Below are 16,511 nucleotides of genomic sequence, written 5' to 3'. Positions count from 1 at the left end.
AACCAGGAGGCGAGAGGCAAGAGAGGAAGTCGAAGGAAGATGTTCTTGATATGGATCATGAAATTATTTAACCTATAGGGTCACCACCGTGGCGGCTGAGAATCCCCCTGAAGAAGAAGGGATAAGGGGGGGTGTGTTTGTGTGTGCACGGCCTGCCCGGTGCTGCTGGTAGTGATGTGGGTGTGTGTGGGTTTGTAAAGTTAAGTGGGAGGGAGGACTGGCAATATTTCTGGTCTTCACCCCACAAAGATTGTTTGAATATCCTTTCATACCCGTCAACCAGCCACGGCAAGGCAGATTGACCGGATTAGTGGAAGAAGTCTGAGATGCAGATTCAAGGCCCATCACTGACAGACAAACAAAGCTGAACCGGTTCATTCTTTGAATCAGAGTGGCTGATCGGTCGAACGAAATCTATTGGACATGCATATGAACAGAATGGGACCGTTATTGTATTTTTTCCAATAATTCTCCCCACAGAGGCATTGCATGCTACTGTTTACAGGAGATGATAAGGACACTTCCATACCCTGTTGAGTGACAGGAACCTATGCTTTGGGGTTTTTCTTCATCTCGGACCAAAGAGCTACAGGTCCCGGAGAAGCGACACTCCTCCTCCCGGTATCTCCCGGACCGCACCTGACTTCCACCAGCATACCAGACATTTCTCCACCGAGACGTAGCCAATGGCCAACGGGACGCCGCCTGAAAGACTGTTAACAAGACGGCAGCCTGCAACATGCTGCAATTATGCTGACACGCTATGCTTTGCTCAGTTTGTTTACATGCATGCATGTGGCATTATGCAGTACCTACAGTACAACATTGGTTAATGTTCTTAGGTTTTTGGGCTTTATACTGTAGGTCATAATGGTGTAACGTTTCTATTCTCTGCAGGGCATGTGTTACACAAATGCAAGCTCAATTTAGTTATTTTTTTATAATGGTCTTATATCATCCAATACACTATGCATTTGTCATTTTAAATAAGATAACACAACCTGTTTTGTGGTCACTGACTGACTGGGCCTGTTTATTTTTTCTTTTCTTTTTGTGCTGAGCACAGCACTTGTGTGGCACTACTGACAGCTTCACTGTCCTGTGTGTTCCGTCAAGAGAAAGCCTATTTCACCATCCAGTCTTCAGACAACTTTCAGAATGCGTGATTCTCCGCTGAGAAAGAACCTCCAACGTATCTGAGGTATAGGGGTGATGACAGACTGTAATGTTGCTTGTCGCTGTCAAATTACCCGGTGCGCTGCAGGTACAGCACTCAGTGAGGAGCAGAGAAATGTAATCAGGAACACAAAAATTCAGGTAAGAAGAAAAAAAAGAAAAAGAAACAGAATATCCCAGCATTATTAGTCAATGCATGTGTACATCCAATACACCAGGGGTTTTCAAAGTGGGTGACGGGGCACCCTGGGGTGCCGCGAGATCATTTGATAATATTTGGAATTTATTTGGACACTTGAAGAAATATTTAGTATCATTATAAACTTGAAGTACAAAGTTATTTTCAGTCAGTACTAACCAAAATGGCTATTATCTCAACGTTTTCCTCGCAACATAATCACTAAAATATCGTCACTATCAGACAGAAACCTCTGTCGCACAAAACTAGTGAAAACAGCCGATCTACAAGCACACAACGCCTCGCATCTGCTGTTTTCACTAGTTTAGTACATTTTATAGATGATAAATACAAAAAGAAAGGTTTTGGACATACAAGGTTTCCACCCGACAACGAAGATATTCTATAAATTTAAGGTGCTGGGAGTGAAAATTATAATGTAGGGGTGCCTCGGATTAAAAAAAGTATTTATAGGGTGCCCTGAGACAAAAAAGTTTGGGAACCCCTGCAATACACAGCAGAGAGGAGATATTATAGATGTCAATTGTTGACAGCGTCTGCTAACACTCCCAGGGCTAATGAAAGCCACGCTCTGACACGTAATCTCCCAGTAGACATGAATAGGAGCTGCATGTTCAGAACCGCCCCAGTCGTGAAAAGGCCCACAAAAATCACATCACATACTGTAGTACCACACCCTTGTTGGACCAGAATGAAAGCAGCCCCCCTCCACATCCCTCCAGGCTGCATGGAGCTGAGGGGTGTGGGATACATTCTTTGTCCCTCTGCCTGTGATGTCAAAAGTTGACCTAATGCCTCTGGGACAGGACTACTGCAGGCCATTTCATCACCCGGAAATGAAATGAATTTGTCCTCAAGAAAGATCACACAAATATTTGTCTTTTTTGTTTTAGGTCCCAGTGTTCGTTCCCTTTAAAATAGGAGAAATCCTGTTTTAAATATTTGCTTGTTTTCACATACAACTACCTATATATGGCAGGATTGGTAGGGAAATCGGCTTTTTTAAAGATTTATACATATATTTTGAAAGGGGTGGCTTTAACAGTATTTAAAAGGAGACAGGGCTTTGTGATTGTTATCTGTAAGAAAGTTGCAATAATAAAGATAACTAATAAAGATATGAAATTGAAAAAATAATGTACAGTACAATCCACCAGAAGGCCTTGGTGAACCGTAATATTTTACAAATGACTTGCTCCAAGTCTATGAATGAACAATTACATTTACTTAGCAACTACAATTGGAACATATTTGCATTCTCATTAAGGGGGTATTAAGAAATCTGTCAAATAGAAAGAAATGGGACAATTAGGCTATGTTTTTGCAAAGAAAAATCCATGGGCTTCTGTGTCCGAGCATGCAGCTACCTCGACATTTGGTAAGTAGTATCGCCCACAGCGTTCCCATTTCCACTCGAGACAGACAGGCTAACTTAAGTTAGGACACCAGTCGAAAGTGTTTTTAAACAACGTAGAGAGTTTATTTTCCATTCATCTGGCCTTCAATGGTACGTTTGACGCCGTCATCGGTTTTCAGTCTTGGTACAAGTGCAGGTGTCTGGAGCTGCTCTGGAACAGACTCCAGGAGCACATAGTTTCACAACTCCTTAATACCTAGCAGAGTGACTGTGTCCCCCCTCTGGGGGGGCCTCCCTCTCCTGCTCCGAGCTGTAGAAAACCAGCTGTGCCACTGTTCCCTGGAGGGGGAAATAACATGGGAGGAGGAGGGGAGAGGAATTGGGGATATTATACTTCCAAACAGCCGCCGGGGACACCAGCTGACCCACTCCTGCCCCCGGGACAGGTTTCGTAGTCAGGGCGGGTAATTAAAAGGCCTAGAATTGAATGCTTTAACCAGTGAAAAATAGCAGATATACAAGTTCACAGCGTGTCACCGAGTGCCGCGCTGCGAGCTTGTAGATCTGCTATTTTTGAAAAAGTCGTGAAAATGTGTGCAAATCTTTGAATATATGCATTTTCAAAGCGAACATTTGCAACTCAAATTCTGCTTCTGGGTGGTCCCTGGAACTAGATATTTTGAGATGTACGTCCGTGGCCAAATACATATCATTTTGGGGTTCCTTCACATGAAAAAGTTTGAGAACCACTGACATAGTAGTCTCTCAAGAACAGACTAACCAGTTAAGTGAAAAGGACCTTTTCTTTGACGATGGCTGGCCAGATTGCTGACATAGAAACATAGGTTTTTCAAAAACTCTTAGAAGGATTCAAAAGACACTTATAGAATCTGGTCAACATTCTAATGTTCACGATTTTTCAAAAATAGCAGATCTACAAGCTCGCAGGGCGGCACTCGGTGCCGCGCTGTGAGCTTGTATATCTGCTATTTTTCAATAGTTAAAGCATAAAATAATGATACACAATAATGTGTACCCGTTCTAAAAGGGTTAACGAGGCCCGGGGAGCTCCAATAAAAAAGCACAGAAATCGGAAGGGTTGGGTTATTGCACGTTGACAAAAGCTAAGACTCTTGAGACTTTGAGCTCATGTGGAACACAAAGACAATGAATATGTCTATTAATAAAAACATAAGATAAAGTTTGGGGCACTTAATCACACAGTGCAATTGATAATTATTTTTTTTTCCAAATGTTCCTCTGAGACTCATCTAGATGGGTTACATACCAGTGCCGGCGGCAGGACTCAATGGCTAATGGGGCTGTCCGTGAGCTTAAAGGAGTAGTTCACCCCCAAATTGACTTTTTTTCTATTGATTAGTCACGCCATGGAGACTAGAGTTCAATAACATTTTTAGGTTTTTGTCACATTCCTAAGACAACATTTTGATTCGAGTAAATTTACCCCCATTGATTCCGGATGGGGACCCGTTTCAAAACGGGTCTCCATCCGGAACGAATGGGGGTAAATTTATTGTTATCACATTTTTGTCTTAGGAATGTGACAAAAACCTAAAAATATTATTGAACTCTAGTCTCCATGGCGTGACTAATCAATAGAAAAAAAGTCAATTTGGGGGTGAACTACTCCTTTAAGGTTGCGACCACTATGCAAATGAGTGTTTCGCCTTTGTTTTTGAGTATTTAGCTGGTTTCACTGACGGGGCCGGGGTGTCCGCGTGATGGGGCTCGGCCCCAGCCGCACCCCTCGTGCCGCCGGGCCTGTTACATACAGAGGCAACGCATTGTTCAGAAGGTTACTCAAGGACACTTCAGTCTTCTGCAGAAGGGGTCAAATGTGTGTAATTTTTGATTGAGGGGGTTGGACACACTATGCCTTAGTGCTACCTACAGGATGTTTCCCTCCCTGCATGCTGCTGTGAGGCCATACTGTAGCAGTATCTCACCTCATGCCTAATTTATACTTAGGGCCACCGGCCACGTAGTGCGACGAAAATAGCAGATCTTCAAGCTCGCGACATGTCACACTGTGCCACGTTGTGAGCTTGCAGATTGGCTATTTTAGGTGTTCGACACTGGCGTGCGACAAAGTATAACGGGGCTATCAGGCATTCAGTGGCACACACTGGTTTCCCCTCATTTATTGATGAGTATTGTCAGTCAGGGTACGGTGGCGTCGCTCATTGCAATAATGCACCCCAAGGCCCAGCTCATTTTTATTGCATGTGTGTTTACCATTTTAAAAGTTTTTCTCCTTGAGAAGAGAACTTCGGTTCTTCAATTCTTTTCTTTTTTTTTATAATATATTTAATAAATATACAGAAACCATGGGCTCGTGAGATTTCCTTCCATAAAAGCAGAAAAGAAAATAGTCCTATCATCCGATAACAAGGTTACCGTCTCTTAAAACCCATTTAGGCCTAGAATTATTGAATGCTTTAACCAGTGAAAAATAGCAGATATACAAGCTCGCAGCGCGGCACTCGGTGCCGCGCTGTGAGCTTGTATATCTGCTATTTTTCAATAGTTAAAGCATAAAATAACGATACACAATAATGTGTACCCGTTCTAAATGAGTAAGTATCTTTTGTTTTGTTGAAGTAAATCCACTGGTCAAATCAAAAAGGAACTACAGACGACATTACAGAGGGGAACTTGGGGACATTGGAACTCGTACGGACCGACACTTTGTCAAGTACCATGCAGAATGGAGGCGAGTAGTACACCCGACTGCATCCCTTTAACAAGAATTCACATTGAGCACCTTGATGCAAAACTATGCTGCAGATCAGCAGATATCGTACCTACAGTATTTGGCAAAGAAACATTCATCAAGCACATGGTAAAAACAGAAACATGGTTGAAACCAACACAGTGGTAAGGTGGCGTTTCTGTTAGAAGTTGGCAGGTTCTGTGCAGACACGTTTAAGAATAGGTGTTAAGACCATAGCAGCGGGAGGGTGGGGGGGTGTTCCTACGACACTGAAGACTTGATATTTTTGTTTGTAGGTTATTACTTTCTGGCCCCGCTACAAATCTGAACTACTCATAATTTTCACCTACAAAATACATTATTAATCAAACCTTAGCCTTACAACTGACGAGGAGCCAGCAAGCCTCACCCAAACATTAAATACACATAAAAAAAAAACAACAACGTTATTAATGACTTTTGAAGATGCAGATGATTTAGACTTTGTGGCTTGGCCAGAAAGTGACAACCATATTTACAGGCATTTCATTAATATTACAATTAATTGGGGATACCATGACTGTTCAATGACCAGCCAATATTATTCCAGTCAAGCATCCATATTGGTCATACTGCATTACATAATAGTGTAAAGCAAAAAAGATTTGTAATTTTTTTACTGATTTACTCCTCGACAGTGTAGCCCTCTGTAACATAAAACAAAAACAAAACAAAAACATCTGATAGTGTTTCTTCCATCGTGAGGTTTGAGGCGTTATGGTGACCCATTAAGTGTCCTTTCGATCACTCAATATTAAAATTAACATGTTTGGGCCTACGTGTGGATATACTAGTGTGCCGTTTCAATGATTTGATGTCAGATCTCCCAAGGACAGAGCTTATGGAACATGGTCATTCCACATAGATTTACAACATTAATAAAAAAAAAAGAAGATATTGTTCAATAAAATACTTCTGACCGTCAGTGCTTCTCTCATGTTTCATATACAAGATTCGTACAAGATCGTAAATGTAAAATGGAACCCAACAAAAAATAATAAAAGAGTGCAATGGCGACCAGGTGCCTTTGACACTTTTGTTCTCCCAATGACGAAACGTTCTTGTCAGTTAAGTCGGCTCCGGCCGGCTCCCACGCCGCCCCGCCCCGTCCAACCGTGGAGGACGGACGGTGCTCGTCCAGTAACCGACAGCAACCGTTTTATCGGTCAAGAGTTTGGCTTGGAAAGTCGCTACACCGAGCAGTGTACGAGCAAGCCTCTCTCTCTTCTCAGCAGGCATGTTGTTAAGTGGTGAAAATGAGATCCATATAGTAGTGGTTGCTGATGGAACATGTTTGCAGGACAAGGAACAGGGGGTGGAAAGTGGGGTAAGCATCCGTTGGCGAGGCTTCCTTTGCTGGCACACCCAGGGTTTCCAGTTACGCTCAGCCAACTGCTTCTAACATGTCCATCCCTTGGTCCAGCCCAAACCCCGCCTCCCCCCAACCCCCTTCCACCCACACATTAAACTTGCCCCGCATTCGGTGCATTCATCTGTCCGTCAGTCTGTTCACCCTTCCGTCCATCTGTTCATCCATCTGCCCACCGATATCAGCATTAGCAGTAGGAGGCTCCTCTGTACAGCCGTTTGATCCGCTCTGCCTCGAGACTCAGTACAGTATGCTGGGCCGCTGAGCCCGAGGCCGGACACTAGATGAACTTGAAGCACTTGGTCTTATCGTGGGGCAGACGAGTCTTAAAAAGCACAGAGTCCACGCGGAACTGCGTGTAGAGCAGCGGCATGTAGCCGTACACCTTGACAAAAAAGTTGATGCACTTGTGTCTCTCGTGGAAGTGCGAGTCGTCGTGCGAGAGGGCCTGGGGGCAGCCGGGACAGCGGAAGGTCCAGCGAGACGTTACCTATGTCAGAAAGACTTGTTTATTTGTTTCCAAATACCAATATTGCAGTTAATGATATTTAACACTGTAGCTATAATGTATTAATTAGCTTACCTTTGTAGGTCAAATAAATAATCGACAAAGTTTGTGTTGCCCCCCCTCCCCACCTACCGAGAAATGAATGTTTTGCTGACCATGCATTTGGGAAATTACTTGTGAAAAAAATGTTACTTGTGAAAAAAATGTGTTTTGAACAGGAATTAAGGGATTTGAGACTGAACTTCAGGTAAAATACAACAATTAAGTTTCAACAAAAGCTGCTGCAGTTGCAATCCTCGGTTTAAGTCTGATCTAGCACGCGTACGTTTTTTTTTTTTTTCATGTGACAATAGATACATAAATTACCATTTTGTATAAAGTCCCTCTCTCTTGTTAGGATACTATTAAAAAGGCTTATTCCTGGTAGGGGACCGCTGTCACGCAGCGCACTCCATCAAACTCATCCTTAATTCCCCTGAAACACCGCCGAAATGTTAACAGCGTGCTAGATCATACTTAACCCTCAAATACCTGGTCGCGTTAGATTTTAACCACTTTAACCATTATTTTATGCTTCAACTATTGAAAAATAGCAGATATACAAGCTCACAGCGCGGCACTGAGAGCTGCGCTGCGAGCTTGTAGATTTGCTATTTTTGAAAACTCTTGAAAATGTGTGCAAGTCTTTGAATATCTTTGACCCGACTTCTAAATCCTTCCTCTAAATCAGTGTTTCGCAAACTTTTTCATGTCAAGGACCCCCAAAATTAAATTTATTTGGCCGTAGACCCCCATCTCAAAATATGTTGCTCCAGGGACGCCCTTGAAGCAGAAATTTGAGTTACAAAAGTTTGCTTTGAAAAATATATATTGACAAATGTGCACACATTTTCACGATTTTTCAAAAATAGCAGATCTACAAGCTTGCAGCGCGGCACTCGGTGCTGCGCTGTGAGCTTGTATATCTGCTATTTTTCAATAGTTAAAGCATTAAATAATTCTAGGCCTAAATGGGTTAAACAGAGGACTGCAACTGCCTTTCTACTGCAGCTGCTTTCCTGGGCTTTGAGTGGTATGATTATTTGTCTGGCCATAAATATGCACTATGGTAATAAACATCGCACCAATAAAAAAAAATATAAGGAGGAAATGCAGGCATAGCGATTCTATCCTCCTCGCTTTGATTTATAATTTGTACAGAACATTGGACGTGTCAGTATGAGTAATGGCAAGGCTAAGTGGATAGAAATATAAAAATCACAGTGAGCTCCGGGAGGGAGATACAATGCCAGTGAGCGTGACCAGAATCACACACTCTTAATCTAGACGTTGCCAAAAACCGACCTTGATGGGTGGTTTGCGGGTGATGTGGGACACCAGGAAGTTCATGGCAATGTCCTCGCAGTTGATGTACTCGTCCACCATGTCCCTGATGGCCTGGGGCATCACGTAGGAGTACAGGTAGGCGTAGTACTGCAAGGGTGGGGGGAGAGAGAGTGGATGTGAGTCACAATAACCATGATGGGAAAAGAAAGTAGTTGCAACTATAAGTGTTAGAAGTGTCAGCCAGGCAGGCATGTGGAATTAAAAAGATTATGATTAGGATTGGGTAAGGCGATTAGCACAATTTGTTTAACTCATTTACCGCCCCTCCCGATAGTCCCGTTAAAATCCCTATGTTCCACTCTGCCGGTCCCGATAATCCCGAGGGATTAATATGCTTTATTCACTAGAAAACATTAAAAAGTAAAAATCGATGTTTTATCGATAAAAATGCCTAATAGCATGCTTCCGGTCGGTCACTTCCGTATCCGGTCGGATCCGTTTCCGTATCCGGTCTGGGGCAGGACTATTGCGAAACTACCGTTAGCTTCCTTGTAAACAGTAGGAGACGGAGCTCAGTGATGGAAAGGTCTTTTTTCAAACGGATTTTTGGATTTAAAAGCTGGGATCGGCTCTACACACACATGGAACATGATCTGTGCACAGATGGTGCGCGATGTGCACGCACGTCCCCATGTTAAACGGTAAGGACGACGCGGCAGTTAACCCCTTCAGTCGATGTTTAAAAGACAGTAAATGAGTTAAAGGAGAATTCCCCTCTAAATCGCTTTCTTACCTTTTTTTTTAAATGTTATTTCCTCTCCCCAAAAAGTGGTCCAGGTGTTCTTTATTAAAAGAAAAACGCAATATTGGCCAATTTTGGCCGACCCAACCACAGCTGAAAACGGGAGCGGTGGGGCTTATGCAAATCTGCGTATTCCATCGCTCCGAAATCAAAAGATGCATATGTTACACCAGGGTTAGGTTATTGTTGAGATTCTGCCGTAAGACGATTCAGTCACGTTCTAAATCCTGTCTCGCGAGACTTCCGAATCCTATCCAATAGGATTCGGAAATCTTGCGAGACTAGATTTAGAACTTGGAGACAAAAATGTTTTTGGAGAAAAAACATAAAAAAAAAAAAAGGTATGAAAGTGATTTAGAACGGAATTCTCCTTTGACCTCAAATGCTATGATGTGTAGGGATAGAGATTGTTAATTTATATTGATAATGAGCAGTGAGCACCTTATCGATCCTGGTTATTGAGCTGGGCTTTCATCGAGCCCACTATTGAGTGTTTTTCGTGGAAAGACAAAAAGGCAAATTCTGAACAGAACTGGTATCTTTTTTTATTGGCCAGTGTTTGGGACTGACCACCATCTATGAAGATGACAGTGACAAAAGTAACAAATATTATCATTAAATATCGTTAAAACAATCATTAATTTGTGTAAATAAGTGTTAAATGTCTTTATATGATGAATAGTACTACGTATAATAATTTCCTGATCGCCTCATCTTGTTTGTTTAAACATGATGTCATGGGCCGGCCCTTATGCTCAATAACAGGTTAGATAAGCCCAAAGCTTATTGGTACCGGGTACTCAATAAATTTGTTATCGGGTTTGTAGTGGATCCTTGTTTCAAGCTCTATCCCTAATGATGTGCGGGGGTAGTGGGGGGGGGGGAGGACTGAGAGGTTGTCAAGAGGCTGACCTTGTGGAAGAAGGCGGCTCCCGTCAGCACCATGGAAAGCTCACAGGAGTAGTTGGAGTTGTACAACCAGGACTGGTGGTTGACGTCCCAGGCATGGAACCTCCCAGGGAAACCCACGATGCGATCTCTGGCCTCTCGCCACACCCTGGGGGACACCAGAGGGACAGAGGAGCAGCAGTCAGCACTATTCCTCATCGTTTCACTGCTTGTTGGACTGACTGGGTGATTGATGATGCTGTTCCTGGGCCATGGATGCAGTTTACTTGCTGTGACTATAGGTTGTGCAGTGCACTGTGCAGCCACCTTTTATGGGTTGGCTGCACAACCCATTGTTGATGATTAATTGTCACACAAATAATTGCGAATTAACGATTTAATTGTGTTTTTGGCATTGAACAATGGAACATACAATATGAATACAACTTTACTTTTCACGCTTCATAATCACAAATTGCACACGGCAGATATGACAAATGACTTGAATATACAAAGAAAGAAACTATTGATACATTTGATAATTTACTTTAAAGAAAATGGAAAAATAGCGGAAATAGCTGATCTACAAGCACGAAGTGACGTGTTGTAAGCTTGTGGATCTATTTTGGGAAAACGCTGAAAATGTATGAATTTAAACATGGAAACCATTGCGACGATTTCAAATACCGGTAATAACAATCAGGCAATTATGTTTCGTGACGGGTCTATTGGTTGGTTGTTCATATTTATTTTGTCACGCAAACTAGCTATGAGAGTAAAACATACAGTAGCTGTCAATGCTTATATTTCATATTTACACACAGAGCTGCTCTGTGAAAGCTGTTGGACAAAATAAAAAAGGCAAGAGCCTCTTTTAATCAGATGAGATGCCTGAAATTCCTACCCCTGAAATAAGACAGAATATATCTCGAAAAGCACTCGCATGCACAACTCGGGACCTCTTATCAGGTGGCCTGATCTGAGACCCAACACTTAGATGGACACTATAATTTCCCTTCCGCGGCGAGAGTGGAGATAGAGGAAACATTCCTGCATAATTCTGGGGGAGTTGTGGAGATAATTCATGACGAATGACCCCGCTCGCACAGAGCTGTGTTCCACCTGCCTGGACTTGCTGCAACAGTGGCAAGTCTCAGACAGTGAAGAGCACCAACCTGCCGACTTGATGGTGCTATGGTTTTAACCCATTATCATTATTTTATGCTTTAACTATTGAAAAATAGCAGATCTACAAGCTCACAGCGCGGCACCGAGTGCCGCGCTGCGAGCTTGTAGATCTACTATTTTTGAAAAACTGTGAAAATTTGAATTTTGACCCGATTCTATAAGTGTCTTTTGAATCCTTCTAAGGTTTTTTGAAAAACCTATGTTTCTATGTCAGCAATCTGGCTGGCCATCGTCAAAGAAAAGGTCCTTTTCACTTAACTGGAGCTCAGTTAGTCTGTTCTTGAGAGACTACTATGTCAGTGGTTCTCAGACTTTTTCATGTGAAAGACCCCCAAAATTATATTTATTTGGCCACGGACCCCCATCTCAAGATATTTAGTTCCAGGGACCACCCAGAAGCAAAATTTTAGTTACAAACGTTTGCTTTGAAAATACATATATTCAAAGATTTGCACACATTTTCATGACTTTTTCAAAAATAGCAGATCTACAAGCTCGCAGCGCGGCACTCGGTGCCGCGCTGTGAGCTTGTCTATCTGCTATTTTTCACTGGTTAAAGCATTCAATAATTTCTAGGCCTAAATGGGTTAAAGTCAACCAATTTAGACCTGGTGGTGGCGCTAGATGGAACGGATGCATTTTGATGACATGACTGTAGAGATACTGTGTACCGATTTGTGTGATTTTCGGGCAAAATCTGTAGGAGCAGTGTGCAAAAATGTGTCTTGCAAGAATCAGCCTCATGGTGGCGCTAGAAGAAGTCCAGGTGAGAAATGAGGGTTGTGGTTTGGCAGCCAAGGAGTATGTGTGCAAAGTTTGGCATGGATCGGGGCAACGGTAGCGGAGATATGAGTAGGGGAAAAGTGGTGGTGCTAAAACTTCATGTCAAGGACACTCAAAATGATATGCATTTGGCCACGGACCGCCCATCCCAAAATATTTAGTTCCAGGGACCCCAAGAGGCAAAATTTTAGTTACAAATGTTCACAACTTTTCAAAAATAGCAGATCTACAAGCTCGCTCTGAGCTTGTATATCAACTATTTTTCAGTAGCTGAAGTATAAAATAATTCCAGGTCATGTACTACACACACAGGTGTATGCTCATTTAGATGCAAGATCTCTAGAATAGGTCTCAACACCATCTCTGATTGACTTACCACTGCACAGCAGTTTTGTTCCAGGATTTGTAAAGACTGCTGGATTCTATTTTTAGACCCCGTTTATAATGGAAGACAACAACAAGTCTTAACCTCTCACTCCACAGTGAAGTACAGTAAACTTCCTCACTTACTCTATGTCTGAGAAACAAGACTAACATCCTAAAATACTGTGTTGACCGCGTAGTGGAAACATTTGCAAATGGATTCTGTTTTGTTAGCAAATAAAGGTCCCCAAAAACATGGGAACCATATGTATAAAAAGTTAAAAACCTTTGTTTTCATTATACTTTCTGACATTGCTAAACCAAATGATGAACAAATAAAAGCACCACAACGTGGATTAAATTGTAAATTCTAACTCTTCCCCAACACACCTGGAGAACACGTTACTGGAGAAAGCTACAGCTGTAAAAATAAATGTATATGGCGAGGAAAGCAACCATGCATCAAGCTCTCTACAATGCAGTGAGAGAGAGACAGGATGGTGCATTGCCCTTTCCAAATCATTACACTATTATTGGGCCTTTACGATTACAATTAAAGTGTAAAATGGTAAATATGTATGTATTCGTCAATTTGTCTGAGCTTCCGCTCCGCATTGCAAATACACCTGCACGAAGGAATTGATTATTTTATTCATCAAGCCTTTAAAGCCTGTAAAGGCCTTTATTGACCTGTCTTCAGCCTGGGGAGCAAAATTCCTTGAGCAAAATGCTCAATCCTGGAGAGCAGGTTGGTACCTATGGTTGCCTCCGCTGTTGTACATGTGAGAGAGTGAATATAATGCACAGTGCACTTTGGATAAAGAGGCTATAGAAATGCAGACCTTTAATCGGTGTTGTGGTGGGCTCTAGAAGAGAATCTAGTGCATCCCTATTCATATCCAGATCTTCTGCACTCTAATCGGCCCATTACTTAAAATAATAATAAAACGATATTTGTATAGCACCTTTCATGACATGAAATGCAGCTCAAGGTGCTTTACAGAGCATAAAATTAAGCACAAGTGCTTAACAGAAAAGAATACACATAGTGTCATCATCATAGGTTTAGCCCCATTGTTTCGCAATTGCTTTAAGTGTGGCTGTCCCTTTTGCAGTGAACCCATGCTCCCCAACCAACATTTAATAATGCCAGAGTGATGATTGGTGGCCATCCTATTCAGTTCTCTCGGAGAGAGAAAGACGTTCATACACTGGGTGGATGTGTGTTTGGAGAGACGAATGTTTGCCTTCCTTTCAGGATCTATACAGAATTTGATTTACTACATTCCTCCTGTTACTTTTATTTACAGATAGATCGGCTCTAATGGCTAGTGGAGTTCCATAGCAAAATCCTCTCACACCACACCCACTACTTCATAACATTTTTCACAGAGGACTCTCCAGTGGCCAGACTCAGAGAGAAGGTTGCTTCTTGCCTCTCTGAGATGAAATTACAGCGCCCCACTCAGCCTCACCCATTTACACTAACCACACTAGTTTGAAATGATCTGTCCAACTTGGGCTTGACACTGATCAAAAGGTGGGCCGGGCAAGGCGCCCAATGGCATACCAGTCCAGGCACATACCACATAGGCTCAGTGTAGCCTGACAGCGTGTCGCTGGTTCGATTCCCGATCCCGACTACCTTTGCTGCGTGTCACTCCCCATCTAATTGATAGTTGATAACCTTATCGATCAATTAACCGATTAATTGATAAGCAGCGTTTTCTTAGGACCAAATGGATAATTCTTGTCCGAAACCGGAAATTATTGCAGAAACATAATTGCTTTGATGTATATAACATTATCAAGCGTCAACAAGCTTCAGCTGGACACAGACACACACACACACCTCCCCTTTGCAGTGCTCAATGGAGTCATTTCTCTCCAAAAGCCCTTGCATATGATGGAATATGATTAAGGATTACTGTGATTATGTTAAGATCACATTTGTTATTACACACACCATACCTGTAACTTTTACTAGGCAAAACAATTATATATATATCATTTTTATTTTTTTTATTTTTTTTAAAAAGAAGAAAAAAAAAGAAAAAAAGTAGAACAATTAATCTAAAATCGATGAATTGCTGTTAACACTTTCAGTGCCAGGGCGTCATATGACGTCCGACACGACCTTGGCAATGATGCCAGAAAATAATATTGGCGTCATATGACGCCAGATGCTTTTTTTTCATATTACAGTAGTACAGTGTTGGATCTATGCGGTAACCAAGATACAGCCCTTTTGGACGATGGGACGGTCGTCATGCATGACAATTCAGTGGCGTCAGTTCAGAACAAGCTAAGGTATGGCAACATGACTGGTGTCTGGTGAAGACACCAGTCATGTTGCCATACCTTAGCAACAGGCACGATGAAAAGTACATTTTTATTATTTCCCCCTGTCAAGGTATGGCAGCTGCATACCCCTGCCATACCCAATTGACGCCCCTGCATGACATCACACGCTTATGTGACCAAATTCAAGCATGCTGATTGGCCGGTTCCCCCCAGAAACAAGGGTCTCAAAGAATTCAGTGACTTTTACCGTAAGCGGACACACAGCAATCAGAGGGAGAGAGAGATATATTGAGAGAATGAGCTAGAATTAGTTATAAAATCATTAGATGTAGTATTATTTAGAGAGATAGAGATAGAGAGAGAGATCGGAAGGTTTTACCTAGGAGGAGTGGGGGAAGGGAAGGGCTAGTTTCTTTGTAGGTTGGGGTCCATTTTGTAGAAAAAGAAAACGCCGTCCCAGTTACCGGACCGTTGCTCCGCTGATCAGAGAGCAAGTCATGGCCGCACATGGAGACCAAGCAGGCAGCCGAACCATGCCCCGTGGCCGTGGACACCAAGCCCGCAGCTGCCCAGCGCCGCCACCGACCATAATCAAAACCCGAAGCACCAGTTGGACTTTCGTTTGTTGCTGCGCGGCTGCGTTTGGGACTTGACTGAGGCGACGCGTGAGGATGAACGGTGATGCCGTTGAACGCTGATGCCGGCGATTTGAAGAGAATTCTGTGTTTTTGCTGCTGTGTCGGGGGAGCCAAGGAACGTCGCCAGCCATCCACAGTGGACGGAGGAGCTACGGCGGTGATCCGGACCGGAGGCAGGCTGTTTGGAGCAGTGTATCATCTTACGGCGCCCACCGGCTGCACCGATAGGTATGGCCCCGGAGAGCGGAGTTGCAGCGGGCGCTAATACACCCAAATGAGGCCGTGCGTGGACTTAGCCAAGGAGGACGACCCGGTCGCTCGGTGTGCTGCGATCAGCGAACCGGGTAAGCATTATAAAGCTATGCTTTTTACGTTTCAATATGTTCTATACGTCTGTCTGTCTTTCAATGTTATATGAGATCAGTGCTGTGTTCTGGGGACTCACCGGGGACTACCCTCCACACCTCGCCCGACTTGGCACACCCTCGCAGGCACGGCGCCGCCAGGCGCCGGCCTCTATACCTCCGTGATGGAGGAACAATAAAATATGAACGGCGTCTGCCCTCGTGAACCTTTCAAAGTAGCGTATTTGATAGGGATTATGTACTATAGCGTCTGCCCTGGCCAAACGAATAGTAGCTGATCGTATGCCCTCAAAAAAAGTCTAGAACACACCACTGTATGCATATCATAAAGTGTGTTCCTGTGGAAATGAGCCATGAATCTGTAGGTCTACTCTAATGCAAGCTTGTAATACATTCTTCAATCAATCAATAACCGATGTCAATAAGCCTGACCTGCTATTGTTTTTTTTCCACGTAGGGTGCATTTGGTAAT

At 43.0% G+C, this 16,511-nt stretch overlaps 1 protein-coding gene across 1 annotated transcript in view; it reads right to left on the bottom strand.

Annotated features, from left to right (window-relative positions):
* Nucleotides 1-6,984: 6,984 nt before the first annotated feature.
* extl3 (exostosin-like glycosyltransferase 3) overlaps nt 6,985-16,511 on the bottom strand; it is a 51,122-nt gene continuing 41,595 nt past the window's right edge. Inside the window, exons 4-6 of the mRNA XM_080744507.1 lie at nt 10,423-10,567; nt 8,727-8,855; nt 6,985-7,364 (exon numbers count right to left, since the gene is read on the bottom strand). Of these exons, the coding sequence (XP_080600633.1) occupies nt 7,155-7,364; nt 8,727-8,855; nt 10,423-10,567 (484 nt within the window). The 3' untranslated portion in view covers nt 6,985-7,154. The remainder of the gene's footprint in view (nt 7,365-8,726; nt 8,856-10,422; nt 10,568-16,511) is intronic.

The sequence above is a fragment of the Nannobrachium achirus genome, assembly GCF_963921795.1.
Source record: "Nannobrachium achirus genome assembly, chromosome: 16".
Lineage (NCBI taxonomy): Eukaryota > Metazoa > Chordata > Actinopteri > Myctophiformes > Myctophidae > Nannobrachium > Nannobrachium achirus.
The sequence above is the reverse complement of the archived record's forward strand: the minus strand, read 5'-3'. Positions and strand labels throughout refer to the sequence as shown.